Source organism: Mercenaria mercenaria, chromosome 3 (genome assembly GCF_021730395.1).
Source record: "Mercenaria mercenaria strain notata chromosome 3, MADL_Memer_1, whole genome shotgun sequence".
Lineage (NCBI taxonomy): Eukaryota > Metazoa > Mollusca > Bivalvia > Venerida > Veneridae > Mercenaria > Mercenaria mercenaria.
The window spans coordinates 42,171,620-42,189,449 of NC_069363.1; the positions used below are offsets into that span (position 1 = coordinate 42,171,620).

Here is a 17,830-nt window from a genome sequence, read left to right on the forward strand (position 1 = left end):
CTTTCACCTTTTTTATTGACCTAGTGACCTACTTTCACATTTTTGATGCTACAGCCTTCAAATTTGAACCACAAGCATAGTTTTGTGTACCGAAATGAACTTTGATCTTGAGATTGACCTAGTGACCAACTTTCACATTTCTGAAGGCACAGGCTTCAAATTTGGACCACGCGCCCAGTTGTGTGTTTCGAAATATAATTTGACCTTGATTTTGACCTAGTGACCTACTTTCACGTTTCTCAAGCTACAGCCTTCAAATTTGAACCCCATGCATAGTTTTGTGTACCGAAATGAACTTTGATTTTGAGATTGACTTAGTGACCTACTTTCACATTTCTGAAGCTACAGCTTCAAATTTTGACCGCATGCATATTTCTGACTTGAAATTTGACATTGAATTTTACCTGTTACCTACTTTCACTTTTCTCAAGCAACAGCTTTCAAATTTGGACCACATGCACAGTGTTTTGTACCGAGATGAAATTTGACCTTGATTTTGACCTTGAGCTAGTCTTGAAATTTGGAACATTCAAAAATGGCCCAGTAGTGGGCGCCAAGATCACTCTGTGGTCTCTTTTTAGGTTAATAGGTTAAAGGTCAAGGTCAGATTGAACCAGAACGGTAGAACTTTTTTACAGTGAGCATATAATTTCTGTTCCTTGTGCAATTACTGAATGCATCAATGGGGGCATTTCGTATTCCACGAGCTCTTGTTTAAATAAAAAGCTGCATACATAATACACTTCAGTCGTTGTCCTTTTTGCAATATAAATTTGTCTCTTTAAGAAGTATCTTATTATTTTCTCAGACACAGTGTAGGTCCGGCGTTTGCATGATCGATAGGACTTGCTTTTGCTTCTAATCTAACAGTTAGAAAATCAGGTGCTTTCTAATAATTGAAAGATACATTTACTGGTGTGTGAGATATAGACAAAGTTCATTAATTTTGCAGTAAGCATTTGTCATTTGACAAAGGATGAAACATTTGACATTAAGTATATGGCATATAGCATTTGGTATTTTAGCAATTGTCATTACGTACTTGTATTTAGTGTTAAATACTTGGCATTAAGTCTTAAGTACTATGTATTTAGCATTTATCATTAGCATGGCATATCGCTCTTCCGGAGTATGATACAGAATAGATCAATCAGCCCTGTTATCTACCCTATCAACTTGAGAAATTTTAATGAGAAAAAAAAGACCGCATAATGTGACATGTAGAAAAAACATATATTAATAGCACATATATTATTATAATTATTATACCAGATTTATATAGCGCCCTTTTCATGATAAACACGTTCGAAGGCGTTTTACGTAGCGCAAACACAGCCACACAGAGCGCGAAATTCATCCTCTATATATAATGTTTGACAAGTAATAAAAAAAGATGTTGTATCCGGGTAATTCATGATAAAGATTGTATCTTTAAACACTTATGATTCAGACTTGGTAGCTGACTGGAGGATAATTATATGACGCAAATATATGACAATATTATTCAAGTGGAACATATACTCGATACACTTAATACGTTTTCATTAAATATATAATAAAATCGCTGGTTCATTTTTCACTTCAAATCCTTATGTTGGGTAGGAACATTTCATTTATGTAACGTTTGTTAAGACAATTCGGTGGATATAGCATATATAACCCAGTGAAGGACGTAGATTTTATAACTATGTCTGCTAATATGACAATGGACAGAGGTGGTATGTTCGACGAGGAGGAAGGACCACCAGTTGGCCAGCCTGATGGACCACCTTGTATGCCACCTCCTGGGTTTACAGGACCTCCGCCACCAGGGACTTATATCATTGCTGCGGAGCGATTATGGAAAATAGTGCCTCCAATTATCATTTCAATTGGAACAGTTGGTAACATATTGACTGTAATCATTTTACTGCGATATATGAGAAAAATCTCATCAACTGCAGTGTTTCTTTTAACGTTGGCGATTTCGGACACATTGTTCCTATTAAATGCTCCTTTAAGAAGATGGATAATTGTAATATGGGATAAAGATGTAAGATATATTAGTGAATTAGGATGTAAGTTTTCTGTATACCTTACATACTCGAGTCTTCAATTATCCTCTTGGATTCTAGTTGCAGTAACTGTGGAGCGATTTATCTGCGTCGTGTGGCCGCACAGAGTGAGATTGGGATGTACTCGAAAGTCTGCAACAGGTGTTGTGGCAGTTCTAATTCTTATCATTTTCGGATCAAACGCGCATATTTTCTATGGATTTGGAAGGTCCGATTTACCTATATTTAACAACCAAGGTCTATGTGAGCCACTTTACGAAGGTTACCACACATTTTGGTCGAAAATGTATACATGGATTGACTTTGCAGTCGTTTTTCTTGTGCCTTTTGTGGTCCTACTTGTTGCAAATACAGCCATCATCTATAAACTACGTAAATCCCAGAACCAAAGGAGAAAACTAAGCATAATCAAGAGCGCAGGGCATAAGAATAAGGCGAGCGACACAAGGACTGTTACAATAATGCTGATATGTTTGAGTGTTGTATTTTTCATATCTCTTACACCGGTGTCCATCTATTACATATATAGACCTTACTGGCTCGAGTCAATTGAAAAATGGCAGTGCATTGATATATACGAATACATACGATTGAACGAACTGCAAGAGTTCGTTTCCACGGTTACTAACCTTATTGGTTATATCAACTCAGCTTTTAATTTTGTTCTTTATACAATAAGTGGATCAAAATATCGCGCTGAACTGAAAGCATTTCTTCTGTGTCGACCTGGAGGAAAGGAGGGCTTATTTGGAAGCAGTGGTTCAGGAGTCCGGCGTCAAGGAACAACATCAACTTTAGCGTCAATAAGCAGGCAATCTTCGACGAAGAGTACTGACAGCAATGGGGCAAATGTAGTGAATCTTGATCCTGCTTGGCAGACAAAACAAAACAGCATCAAAGCAAGTGTTGGTGATGCTTATGATAGAGATGAAAATATGCTCAATAAGAAACCTCTGCGTCTGGACTACAGTGAGGAACTTGATAACAATACCAATACCGAAAGTGTAAGACTATAAGGGATGAAAACCAGCAGTAAGCTATACTGTTATAATACTTTTACTGTTAAATAATGTCTTTAACGTTCAGATTTGTCCAGTTATCAGTTTTATAAAACACAAAATTTCATTTGGTAAACAAGAAATTGACTTCCCGGCGGACAATATCTGTAGATCAGTGATGATATCCTTGGATCAGTAAATATTATTGGACTGATATCTAATGAAACCAATGATTTGATCGCAAGTTATAAATATGTAGTCTTAACCTCAGACAACTGAATAAAAAAAAATCTATGATCTTAAAAATGTAAATATTTGAAACATTAATGAACTATTAAGTCCTGACAAACGTACTATAGTGTCTTGTTTAGGGGTGCATTGTATAATATTTGAGCACACTTTTTACGATAGATGGTTGTAGAGACAAGTGTAAGCTTGATTAAAATTTATGTCGTACCTTCCTGTAAATCAAATGAAAAATGTGTTTCCAAAAGCAGCACAACAAAAATAAATATTAAATCGAAAAGTATACATGTATCACATAATTGTCAAATATTTACCTGATGCCAGTATCATGGATATGAAAATGAGGGATTCGATTGGTAGCCGGAGAAAGTCCAGGGAAAGTTATTTAAAGACAGTGACGTTACAACTCGCCAACAGAGACGCTCTTGCTTAATTCTGTAGAGTAATGAAAAATGTCTAAACTGTATCAAATACTTAGCTATGAATTTTAGCAAAAGAAAAATCAGTATGATACCATTTTGGACGTCAGTGAAAGCTTCGAAGAACTGTTGAATACTCACTTAACTATTTAAAAAGTATTTTAGCCAATAAGGAAGTTAATTTCTTAATTCTAGCAAAGTTAACTGTCGCGCGTTCCACATTTGTCATTAAAATATATTTTCTTTTCGAGAATATAAACACCACTTCAGTAGTATACGTATTTACCAAACTTCTTTTTTTTTTTGTTTGGATTCTTATTGTACATATTCATAGCTAATAAATAGATATAAATTTATTGAAACAATATTAACATAAGCGCTATAATAGTAGCTATCTCAAGTACCATTTCAATTTTCAAATATTAGACTACATCGATCATTTATGCTTATATCTATATTTAAACCAAATTGTTTGGACCAACTAGGTGCTTCCTACTATATTTTGTTGAGGTATTTGTAGAAACAAAGTAACTACCAATGACATGCTTCGGAGAAAACACAAACCTCATTCGAAGGAGAGTAGGTTTAGTCTGCCTGTCGTTCTGTCAATAGGCCATTTGGTTTCTGATCAATACCTAAAGAATGCTTCGTTTCACAACAGTCAAAATTCATAGGCTGATTGCCTACGGTCAGTAAATGACCCCTTGTTGTTTAAGGGGTCAGACGGTCAAAGGTCAAGGTCAAAGTGACCTCGAGACTGAAAACGGTTTGCACTGAATAAGTACAGAATGCTTTGCCCCACTGTCATCAAATTCCATTGGATAAATGCGTGTGGTCAGTAAATGGTCATTATTGCTTTTGTGATTAGTAAGTTAAAGGTTAATGTTATAGTGACTATAACGGGTTGCCGCTTGCTGTGTGTATATTTTAAACCTTATGCATACTGCTATTAAGTTATCCCATCCATAACAAGCAATGTTTAAACTTTTAGAATATATATGTTTGTTGTAGATGTAGTATTGAAAGGATATATGTAGATACCGAGCTAAATTCCAGTATAGTTCATATATCATTACGACCACTTGTTATGAAAGTCACTAAATCAAGGCAATACACGATTCGTGTATAATGACTATTTCGTTTTTAATATTACTCACAATCTTTTTATAGGGTTTTAGATACTTTAAAATGTAATACGAGTATGATGAAATCGAGTCATTATTCCTCTTTTTTTATTCACTAAAACGGAAACAAGACCATAATTTGTTGCGATGGTCGTGCTTTTAAACTTGATTTTTTTAACGAAAGGAAATAAACATCTAATAGATATGGTATCAAAATGGAAACAAAATGCAATTGTCAAATAAAAAGTGTGTTAAAACATATACAGCGATAAATAGCCCAGTTACATGAATTGATTAGAGGCTTATCATGAAAACTTACAAAAAATCAGATGTTAAGGTAGCCACTACTTGGTTTTCTTATGCATGGGTCTATTTGTTATAATAATTTTTATTATTGTTTAGTAAAAATGAAGACATTTTAGTTTGTTCATCAAAGCTATCAAAATTTTCCAAAGGTAGCTTGTAAAAGTATACTAGTCAAAAGCATAAATCTTTCGGGCAGAGAGGTTTATGACACATTTAGGTCTGATAATGCTTACATGATTTAAATGACAATTTAAGAGAAGGTTTCCTGTTATAAGCCGAATACCATTTTTGTTAACGTTTTAGCATTTGCCTTCCATGATGTTCTTGACTTAAATGGAACTGAACAATTAAGACGAAAATGCCCTATTTAGTCGCTAGGAGGGATTTGCCTTTTCTTTCCGCTTGAAAATCCTCATCCGTAATGTATAAACGGTGTATGCAGAGCTTTTGTATTTATCCATGTGTATACTATTTGCCTCCTGAAAATTCGTCGTGTACTCAGATGTTAACCTCTTTTACGATAATCTTCTGCAAAACATATATTGATATCAAAAACAGCGACTTATTTACATATACGCTGATTTAAACCGTTATGGCAGTTCTGGTGATTTCACCGCAGGGGTGGACTTAATTGAACAGCGTAACATTGTTGCTTTTAAATCAAATGCTAATGGTGATCAGTTTCCAGTTTCTGATTGTATGCTAAATGGCCGTTACTATGTACGTAATGGTTTTACATCTGTTTCAAGTAAAGGATGCTGTGTTGTTGACTATTGTTAAGTAAGTCATGAAAATTTGCATCTTTTTACCGATTTTAAGGTCACGTACGTCACCGATGAAATTAATAATTTTGTTATTGGAAATATTGTACCCTCATATATACCTGATCACTCTGTAATTTCATGGACTATTGAAATCAATAATGGTCTGCAATTTTATGTCGTCGATAAATGCGAACCACCACCTAGTTTTGACAAAGTCAATCTTGAGAATGTTCCAAGTGACTTTTTGCTAGATGATGATACACTGATTGAAATTAAGGCTGTTATTGAAATACTTGAGCATGGGACGAGAGTGCAGGCTGACCTTGATGTAGCCTATAATGGCTGGTGCGATATTGTAAAATCCGAAATGTATAATAAGCTACCTATTTAAACCATTAATCAATGCAAAGGCAAATCCTCTTTAAATTTGAACAAGAAATGTAAACTTCCGTGGAATCAGAAGCTCTCTGAAATGTGGAGTGAAGTCTACATTGCAGAGCTTAGCTGGGTTAAATGAACAAATAGAGCAAACGAAGTAGAGCTTAAACATGTATATGTTGTAGTTAGAAAGAAACTGGATAAAGAAATACAACGTTGTAAACGTGCTTACAGGTATAAGATAAAAAAAATGAGATGTTGTTTAATTTAGAAAATAATCAGTTTTGAAAAAAATATTGGCACGGTTGGAATTTTTAATGAACGTAATAAAGACATACCAATGCAGGTTGAATTAGACAATGGTGATATCTTGTTTGTTTGTTTTAGGTTTAACGCCGTTTTTCAACATTATTTCAGTTATGTAACGGCGGGCAGTTTACCTAACCAGTGTTCCTGGATTCTGTACCAGTATAAACCTGTTCCCCGCAAGTAACTGCCAATTTCCCCACATGAATTATCAGAGTTGGAGGACAAATTATTTTTATGAATTTTATCAAATCGTCACGGAGAACATACGCCCCGCCCGGGGATCGAACTCGCAACCCCGCAATCCGTAGACCGACGCTCTCCCTACTGAGCTAAGCGAGCGGGCTTGGTGATATCTTGAATGATGTCGAGACGGTGTTGACAAAACGTAAGCAGACTTTAGTGCTTAAAGCAACAATGATGTAGATATTGCTGAAAATACTGATTCTGTTGGAAAGATTTTAGATGCTAATTTAGACTTAGATATAGATATTTTAGAAATTGTTAAAGCAGTTGAAAAGGCTAAAATTGGTAAAGCTGCTGGTATAGACTTTATCCATCTGATGTGTTAAAGAATGATACATGTACTTCACTGTTTGTTTTGCATACTTTGTTTAATGTCTGCTTTCAAACAGAAATAATCCCCACATTGTTTTCGAAAGGTATAATTAATCCAATTCCCAAGTCTAGCTATTGGAAATGAAAGTGTTTGTATACTACAAGTATTATATGCAGATGATATTGTGTTAGTATCTGAGAATGAAATTGAACTACAGAACATGTTAACATCGTGAAGAATGTCTGTCAATGCAGAAAAAAGTATTGTTGTGCATTTTAGACCAAATTCAATATAGCATTCAAACTTTTAACTTTAAATGTGGTCAGTTAGTCATAGATTATGCAAAAAAAATATTTGTATCTTGCCATTTTGCTAACAGAACATCTTGAGTATAAAATTACTGCAAAATATGGTAGCACAGAGTGCGGGGCATGCCTTGGGGCTGCTCATTGCCAAAGAAAAAAGTTATGGTGGTCTGCATTACTATCTTTAAACTAAATTGTATAATTCATATGCGGTTCCATGTTATTTCATATGGTGCTGCTATTTGGGGCATAGAATCTTTTTCCTGTATGTCTGCTGTTCATCACAGAGCAATGAGATTTTTTCTTGGCACGGGCAAATATACCCCCAGTGCAGCAATTTATTTTCGAACAATGGAAAGCAGTATGTTATCACTGAAATCGTTGACTTAACTATGATAATACCAGAAGCAATAAGAAAAGGAAGCAACAGATGTAAAACTGACCATTTCTTGTACAGAATAAGCTAGTTTCACTTGGTTTAATTAAATGCATATATACAATTACATTTTAAACGTAAAAATATTAAATGCTATATCAACTGTTCTCATAGACACCCATATTCTGCAGTGGAGAGCTGAACTCGATAGAGTTTCAAGCATTAGTGGCGTTTGTCGTAATAAACTAAGAACTTACAGACTCTTTAAAACTAGATATGAGGTCGAACCATATTACAAAATACAGCTACCATATTCCCATAGATCTGCTTTGGTAAAGTTCAGGTGTGGTGTTGCACCCTTGCAGTTTGAAACTTGGCGATATGAGGGATTGCCAGAACACAAGACAACTTGTCCTTCCGGCAAAACCATTGTTGAAAATGAATTTCATGTTCTGCTTAACTGCTAAACTTATTCTGTTGATAGAAATTTACGTTTTGAAAAAGCCTTTTCTCTAGATAATAATTTCAGGATATCTCAGACGTTTATGAAAAGAATTTTAGCAAAAACCTGCTGAAATATACTGAAAATCCGAAATAACACTTTGTACAGTAGAAACATTAATGCAGCATAGTCTTTTTTGTTTTTAGCTTGGTATTACTCTGTTGCTGAAACAAGCTTTGTACTATTTTAGCTAAGTATTATTATTTTAAGGGTTCTATTGTAATATTTAAATTGTCAGCCTGTATTGGCTTCTTCTATTATGTAACAGGTGAAACCTGTTAATCTGTACACTTCTATCCAAATAAGAGGTGAAATATATCTTTCTTGTAATATTTAATTGTATTTAACTAATATAATATTACACCTTGTCTGTTTTAACTATATTTTACTGTTCTGTGCTTTTATTTAATATTTTTAGTATACAGTGATATGAGTAGCCTTTCAACCTTTACTTTAGTGGTATATATATATATACTGTAAGTTTTGTTTCTCTTAAAATATGTATAGCCTCTAATAATTCTATATTAAGAATGACTATGTACAATGTGTCTTTTATCTTGGATGATAACATTTTATTTGTAATTGTGCAAAGATTAGATTGAATAAATAAATATCAAGTGGTATTGAACATATATAACTTTTCTAAGTGCGATTAAAACTTAATCGTCCATTAGTTGTTTACACATATGCTTCTCTTATTTCTGAAATAGCTTTCAAGATATGAGATTAGAAAGATAAATAACATTACCTCGAAGCACACCATATTTCTCATAAATAAAATTGTTTACTTCAAACTATACGCTACAGCAGTAAGTACCGTATAGATGTTGACCACTTGCATGTGCGGTATTGTTCTTACAGAGTGTATGTTCATCAAAATGTACTCTGAATACTAGACGATATCAGTATTTGCAAATATCTGAAGCAGGAGAAAAGCTTCACAGTATAATATAACGAAATTAAAGTCAACTTGTAGTCAAAATGTTCTTACACAGTACTCTACTTTTCTGCTTTTTTAAAACTGCACTTAGCACATTCATGTTGCATATACAATTTTAGCGCAGACGTGTAGTTCAAACAACATTTGACACACCTTTTCGCATTAACCAGTCAGAATATCTAAACCGTGTGACTGGTACATAGGTTTGTAGCACGAGAAAAATATGAAAAGCTCCCGCAAGAAAAAGTAACAGATGCACAATTCTAGCTTCAAAATACATACTACCCATTTCCTAACTAGTGACATGGGTTGTGCATATTTTGATTAAGTTAAGAGTTGATGCTAGGTTTATGAAATTCACTTCAGTGGTTTAGAAAATATGGCATGGACACACATTTTACCAGCCTGATCATTGATCTCTATTTGCGACCCTGACAGTGGACCTAGTGAATTGATTTGTGCGCTTTGCATATCGTCTTAACCGTTAACGAGATTAAGAATTTATGATAATTTTATGAAAACCCTTCCGATGGTTAAGAAAATATGGAATGGACACAAATTTTGTGACCTTGACCTTGGTCCTTGTGACCTTTGTTGTGCGCTTTGCACGTCGTCTTGATAAGATAAATAACTGAGGCAAGTATCATGAAACAAACTTTTCCTAATGGTTAGGAGCATATGGAGCGGATACGTATACGGACAGACGGAAAGACGATGAGAAGAGTATGCATGACTCCAATATAGCGCCCCCCACCCACTCCCACCATTTACTTTGTATCTATGGCTGTGACAATTTAGGAGCCGCTGTGTAAAAACCATTTTGAGGACTTTACGATCGGTATCAGCCTGCACCCCCGTAGAATCTGATCTATTCGCTTAACTGTTGTATAGAAGTACTGAAATTGATAAACGTATGGATATGGGATAAACGAAGACGTGCATTGATGTGGACCCTTGTTGGTCTCAAGTCGAAACATTGGTTTCGCATAAAGGTTCTATTATATTTCGCATGAGATACACGTTTTTCATTTCTAGTTATCCAAAGTACCAAGAATACTGACAATAAGTGGTAGATGTTGGCTTTGGCGAAATCTACCCCCAAACTCTCGGAAAAAAACGATAATCTTGTTACAGGTACTTATTTGAAAGTAGCGAAAATCCTGTTTGAATAATCGTTAGTTGCCACATTTCTGGTACTTCCTATTTCAGCATAAATAAGCTGAAAACAGACAAAATAAGATAATAATTAATAATATGTGACCCTTCCTCGGAAAGAATCTTTTCAACCTCCAAAGTCAGGCAAGTTAAATGAGTTTGTTTATCATTCATCTTTTCCAGGAGTTGTCAAAAAGTGAATTTAATTTTGTTTTCACTTTCATTTTTTCGCCCTTTTAACAACTGGAGGCAATTAAGGACACTTATCGGGACATATACTAATCCAGATTCTCTATAGCTTTGGTTCTGTAATTGTAATTCAGTATTGTCAGTAATGCACTTTTTGTGGAACACGTTATAAATGGCCAAAGGAGAAGGGTCGATTTGCCAAAATTTGGCCTGAAACATGAGAGCCCCTAATGCATTAAATTTCCAGGTTTCCTTTCATCAAGAACTATTGTTTTTCAAACTGCATACAAAAGCTTGCAACTTATGCATTAATACTGGAGAAAATATCTGACGCAAGTAAAAAACACTTTTAACATTACGGGTACTTGAAGCCTGTCATCTTTAAATCTGAAATTTTCAAGATAGGCGCAGCTGTCTGTCTTCCAAATTCCGTATACCATATATGCCTTAAGTGAACCTTGTCCTTTTTGTTACATATTCTGAGAACTAATGGTCTTTACAAGTATGAAATAACAAAATAAAAATTCACCTAAGAGGAGGTGACCAAGCAAAAAGTAAATCTATAACAGTAATATAGTTATTTAAAACAAACGAGGTTTCGCATGTACATTGAAAATTTCAAATTTACAGCATTCTACGAGTAGTATTACTGACACGGGTAAAAATATTAATGTTGTGTTTAAAGGCACTAACCTCCAGATTTCGACTTAAATTATTTTTCTTTAATATTGAAGTTTGGTCATATTAGAATATGTGATTTTATTTCTAAACTATTTTAAAGTGCCAAATCAAGAAAATAAAGATGCTCGCGTTGGAAACCGAACACAGGCCGCCGTGGGAATAAAAAAATCCCATTGTCTTTACCAATACACCACAGAGGATTATGTATTTAACGACCGTTATAATTATATAGATATTTATAAATAAGGCAATTTACCTCGAGTAAAGCGTTATAAACGGTTTTCAATTTTCAATGTAAAAATAGTAAAAACAACTAATTCTCATGTGTTTCCATAACATATAGTCTGTCTATAATTAAGTTTTAAAACTTTCTTCAGAAACACAGCTATAATTTTCTGATACCTTAAAATAATCTCCTTTTCTGTTGTCGTACGATCTGGAGGCCAGTTCCTTTAACATTTATTGTGTTTCGGAATCGTCGGTTTGTTTTGTTTGATTGTAATTCACACCGACAAAGCTCATTTTATATAGTGACTATAGAGTCAGGTGCCTCTCCAGGCACAATGTGGAAAGTCACCTTGATATAACAACCAATCTTCTGCTTCCAGATATGATGACCAAACAGTGTTCGGACTCACTAAAATACGCAAGACACCTAAGTATTTAAAGTCAAGAATCTTAACCACTTGGCAATGGAGGCTCCTTGCCTGTGATTTAAAAAGGATAGTTGCACAAATAAATTCGCGGTAATAGATAAATATATAATACTATTCATATGTCTGTCAAAAAATGACTTTTGAAAATCACTTACTGTTCCAATATAACATATTAACTGATCTTTATCCTGATCAATCACGCTACAAATGTAATTGCAAATACCAGTTTCAAGTGATTAATGCTTGATAATGAACAAACTGTTTCTTCCATTAATCATTTGAATAATGATAATGTAATCTAAATGACATTAATCTACTAGGAGTGTTTCAGGGAAAACTCAAAATATTAATTACAAAACTGACGATTGGTTGTTTTATTTTCTCATCTATAGTATAAATATATCGCGCTTTTGTCGAAGCCATTGGCTTAGTTGCATTCGCTGTGTGCACGTAAAAATCGGATAGTTAACTGGATAAACCATTCTATTTGAAAATGTCTAATAACACGACATTTGGTTCCGAAGGCAATATAACCGTGCCCGAACAAGAATCGAATGTGCCATGTGGTCCCCCGCCGGGCTGGACAGGACCCCCGCCTCCAGGAGTTTACGCAAATGCTGCAAATTCTTTGATGAAAATAATTCCGCCTATTATCATTTTAGTTGGTACGTTTGGAAATACATTAACAGTAATTGTTTTATTTCGGCAAATGAGAAAACTGTCTTCTACAGCAATGTTCCTTTTGGCTTTGGCATTCTCTGATAATTTGTTCCTCTTCAATGCGCCATTGAGAAGATGGATTATAGCTGTATGGAACGAAGATATTAGACACCGAAGTGAAATCGGTTGCAAGTTTTCAGTATATCTAACATATACCAGCAGTCAGTTTTCATCGTGGACGTTGGTCGCAGTAACTGTTGAACGATTAGTTAGTGTGGTTTGGCCGCACAGAGTCAGGCTAGATTGTACACCGAGAATCTCTTGCATATTTATAACAGTTATATTTTTGATTGTCTTTGGACTTAACACGCACATTTTCTATGGCTTCGGGCAATCATCATTACCAGTGTACATTGGACAAGGCTTTTGTGAACCTATCTATGAGGGTTATCGTACGTTTTGGACTAAAACGTATGCTTGGATCGACTTTACAGTAGTTTATGCTGTACCCTTTGGTATACTAGCAGTCGCAAATTCCGTCATCGTTTACTATCTAAGGAAAACAAATGCCGAAAGGGAAAGGATGAGTGACAGATCGAATACTACGGAAACTAAAATGGTGACAATAATGTTGGTATTACTGAGCATTGTTTTCTTTTTATGCCTGACACCAGTTTCAATTTATTTCATTTATTTACCATACTGGGCAGAAGACAATTTCCAATGGCTTTGTATCAATGTATATGAATATATAAGGCTGTCAGAGATCACTCATTTCGTGTTTGTGATTACAAATTTGCTGGGCTATGTTAACGCTTCATTCAATTTTGTTCTTTATATCATCAGTGGATCAAAATATCGCTCAGAAATAAAAGCTTTGCTGCTGTGTCGACCTTCTGCAAAAGCAGGAGTGTTCGGAGGCAGCTCCTCTAGTTCTCAGCGTAGAACAATTTACTCGTCCGTATCAACTGTTCGAGCGTACAGGGGAAAATCACAAACAGACGTAGGAATGGAAGGAGATGGAGACCAAAAAGGAGAATGCGAGTGTCCTCCCCTTGGTAGTGCTAACCATATATAAGACATTACGTAATATAAAACTATAGTAATGTAAGATGTGTATAAAGATAGAATGAACATCAACACCCAAAGCTGGAATTTAACAACACTGTTCAGACTGATAGACATGCCAGACTTAAAGATGCAACCTTCAGCAAAACCAAGACCGCACATCCCTGAAGAGATATCGATAGCTCAAAACTTATTTAAGTATTAAAAACGATATATAACGACCATATTAACGCGTATAAATAATGAATAACTTACATACATGTACAGCGGGCAAAAACCAATTCATGTACGTTTCTCATCATATACATGTAGGAAAAATATTGAGCACAAAGTTTTAAAAGTCATTCCACCAGCGCAATGAATGACTTGAAGGTAGTTCTGCATGTTCGATAAACCGGAAGTAATCACATATCGTCATTTATCCGGATAACATAGAGTAAAGCATTGAGTCGGAATATGGAAATAAATATCATTTTATGAATAACATGCAAGCCATGAGTAACTTTATTAAAACGGCAACTTTACTGTCCCTTTAAAGATGAAATCTTATATTAAACAAGTGACGCAGTGGCAATACAGAAGTCCCCTACCGGTGGAAAACTCAAAAGTGACATTGACCTATGACCGACAACCATGAGTCATGTGCGCGACACATAGTCATGGGAACATTTCGTAGTAGTAATAAAAATTCCTTCAATGCAATTAAATGTTATGGAGTGGAAATAAATTTTCACTTGAACTTAAACAGTGACCATGACCTTTAACCGACACGCATGGATCATATGTTTACACATTGTCTTATCACGGGGAACATTTGTGTGTAGCACTAAGATAATCCATCAAAGCATATAAAAATTATGGAGCGGACACCTTCCATCGTGACCTTGACCTTTGACTTACAAGCATAAAACATGTACTGTGTAATCTACATATTGCCCTCTATTCACATACCAAGTTTTATGGACCTAACTTGAACACTTTTTGAGTAATCACAGAATCCAGATTTACGGACGGACAGAAGGTCGGAAGGCACTCCTATAGTCCCCTCCGATGTTCCACCGGTAGGAGAATAAAAACGTTAGACATGTTAAATAAGTACTAATTATGTCTTAAAATGGTATTGAAATGTACGTATCTCGTTAATAATGTGCAAATATCTAAATCAAACAAGCACACGAATCTACACGTTTTATTCCAAAGATTATATTGTAGACCATACATGTATGTTTATTAACGATTATGCAGAAAAATTTCTGTTCGCGAAAAACATATCAAAATTATGATTTTTTTTCACAATTTCCATTGTTAAAACTTGCGTGAGGCTCAAATTTTTCGAATAAGTCTAGCAAAAAATTAAGAATGCGACCCTATATTTTTACATTTTCCAAATGTTCTAAGGATATTCTGAAGAGTTGAACAATTATGGTTTCAACAAGTAAAATTTGATCCAAACGGGCAGAACTACCTTAATCACGCAAGATCCTTTAAAAAACATTTCACAAACAACTGGTTATAATTCTTGCTTTTAATCTGTTTAAAGGTTTCATGTTTTTTGTGTGTGCGGATGGTTGCTTTATTTTGCAAGATCAATGTGCAAGTGAGACATTATTCCAATGGTCCCTAGAGTGGTAGTCCAACATTTTAGGACTTTAGGGTATCTGAAATTATCTTGATTTTATGGCCAAAATATATTTAACTTTGTGTTCAGTTCTGACCCATGAACAATTTTTACAATATGTTTTCCATAATCATGCAATGTTTTAAATGGAAATGTTGTTGTTGTTGTTTTTTTGCTAATCATGTTATCCTGATAGAGTTAAAACTTTGGAGCTGAGAAAACAACTAGGCAATACCGTGTGTGTGTTCTCAACTCTTCTTCAGTCACTAGCATGAAGTGTTTTGGGACATTACCTTCATTGTAAGTGTTCACGTGTTTATGTATATATGCATGATGTCGAACATTTTGTTTGTAGTGTCAGTGGTTTCTAGCTCTATTAAACTCTAAGTAAACTTACCAGTGTTCGTATTCTTGAAAGACTATGCGAAATGCGGATCACTTTTTGTAGTATAATTATTTGTAAGTCATACAGTCGACATAGGGTAAAGGTTTGAAGATGGCTCTATTACCATATTGGTTCAGCTGTAACAGATCACCAAATGCTAGAATCTGTAAATGTAAAAAGGGAATACATAGTATTTTGGAAGGATGTCTTGAAGAGTCAAAGGTAAATTACACATTTTTTTTTTTGCTCCAAATACAGGCATTTCATCAACAATTGTATAATTGTTTTATATTTCCTAAACAAACATTTGTTTTGACCTTTCTTTGTCCGGTAGGTCCATAACTTAAAAGTGTGTAGGACTTGTATTTGTATTTCATTGCTCTTATATATACTGTATTAATTTAGATATATGTGCCCAAATTCTTGTGGTGTTTGCTTCGTACAAAACGATATATGGATATACACCGCTATAAAAATGGTCTGGGATGCTAGGTTCTTAAAACGTAGTTATACTTACTGCGTCTTTGTCTTTGATCCTTGTTTTCATACCGGGAAAGGTTAAAATTAAAATGTCCGCTTCCCGCTTCTTTCAGGTAACTAATTCGTGATAGCATACATTTGTTTTCAGAATGCTATCCTTGTGTTCCGGGAACGTTACGTATAGATCAGATTGTTTTTAAGTTTTGTATATTGATATTGCATGATTATATTCAAAATAAAACGTTGGTTGAAAATACAAAGACCTTTGTTTTTCTCCTTATATGGTTTAATGTACTCTAAAAGTGACGCGGAAGGTTTTCATCCAAACGGTTGCTTAAACAATTCAAAAACAAATGATGCTTTCAAAAACACCGGAGTTAGTAATAAATAAGTGTGAAATGTTTTGTTGAAATTTTAGATTTCGTAATCATAACGATTTGTTAAAACAAAAGCCCAAATCCTGATTTTACCCGACTTGAAAACTCGAACGGCCGAAAGAGTGTTAAGACTGCAGTTTCTCAAATCAATATTATACCCTAAGCAGGAAAGGAAGCTATCAGTTACTATTTACGAACATGACTGGAAAATTAGAAAGCGATATGTATAATACAAAATGAAGTTGAAAATCATAAAAAAATACACAAATTACAACCCGTTTCCATCTGAGATGCCATTATAAGTTAAGAGATAATGTTCCATTTCGTCCTTTTAGTACATACTGATTTTGGAGGGAGATTATACCCGGAATTTACCATACAGAATGTTAAATTAATGAATTGACAGTTTGATTATCTTTCTATGAACTATTGTTTTAGAAAACAATAGAAAACCTTAATAGCAGAAACAATAAATAATTACTACAGTGCTTCAGAAAGTTGATGCCGAGATAATTACTACAGATGCAATCTTTATTTCAGCCATTAATGTAATTGTAATGTGCTCATAAGATAACGAATTGTTGATTGTTCAACTAAGGCATGATGCTTTAGAACACTATATATAGAATCCCTGAAAGCATTGATCACATCAACAAACGATCATAGGACAAACAAAACTTTGCTGTAAATCTAGTGTAAGGTAGAAGGCACGTAGATTAAAATTCGCAATAATTTACGTAATCTACGCATCTAAACCTTTTTGAGAAAAAGCATGTGCACGTAGACATAGCTTAACGAGTTGTTAAATGAAAATAAGCAATCACACTAATATTGGTGTGTGTCCACGACCATAAAAATGGGCATTGGTTTTAGGAGACTGTGCTCTGTAGACGTGAAATTCAATTACTATAATAAAGTATTACAAATGTATCATTGGTTTTACAGTGTTTTGCGTATTGTACAACATCGAATATACATCACTCACTATACTGAATAAGGTGAATCAAAGCAGTTTTAGTAGCCTTCATTATGAGGTAAACTTGCACAAAGTATTAGGAAATATACCATGCCTGGTTTAGAAGTTCCTTGGACATTTTGCTGAATGTTGTATTTTACCCAAAACTAATTTGACTTAACAAGAGGGTCATGATGATCCTAGATTGGTCATATGAGATTCATAGTTGCTTGAACAGTTATGGTAGACCCTCTTGTTCTAATTAGCTCCGTTGTATTAAAAAAAAGTTTTAAAGTTCAGTGCAGAAATGTTTTTATTAGTAAATAAAC

At 34.5% G+C, this 17,830-nt stretch overlaps 2 protein-coding genes across 2 annotated transcripts; both read left to right on the forward strand.

Moving 5' to 3' along the window:
* The first annotated feature begins 1,469 nt into the window (after window positions 1-1,469).
* On the forward strand, window positions 1,470-8,964 carry LOC123524976 (cysteinyl leukotriene receptor 2-like). Its single transcript, XM_045303631.2, has one exon. It carries the CDS (start codon window positions 1,688-1,690, stop codon window positions 3,068-3,070), a length of 1,383 nt encoding a protein of 460 aa, XP_045159566.2. The 5' UTR covers window positions 1,470-1,687; the 3' UTR covers window positions 3,071-8,964.
* Window positions 8,965-12,415: 3,451 nt separating this feature from the next.
* On the forward strand, window positions 12,416-16,276 carry LOC123523545 (neuropeptide Y receptor type 6-like). The gene has a single exon (XM_045301208.2). The coding sequence runs from the start codon at window positions 12,452-12,454 to the stop codon at window positions 13,694-13,696; it is 1,245 nt and encodes a 414-aa protein (XP_045157143.1). The 5' UTR covers window positions 12,416-12,451; the 3' UTR covers window positions 13,697-16,276.
* The last annotated feature ends 1,554 nt before the right edge of the window (window positions 16,277-17,830 follow it).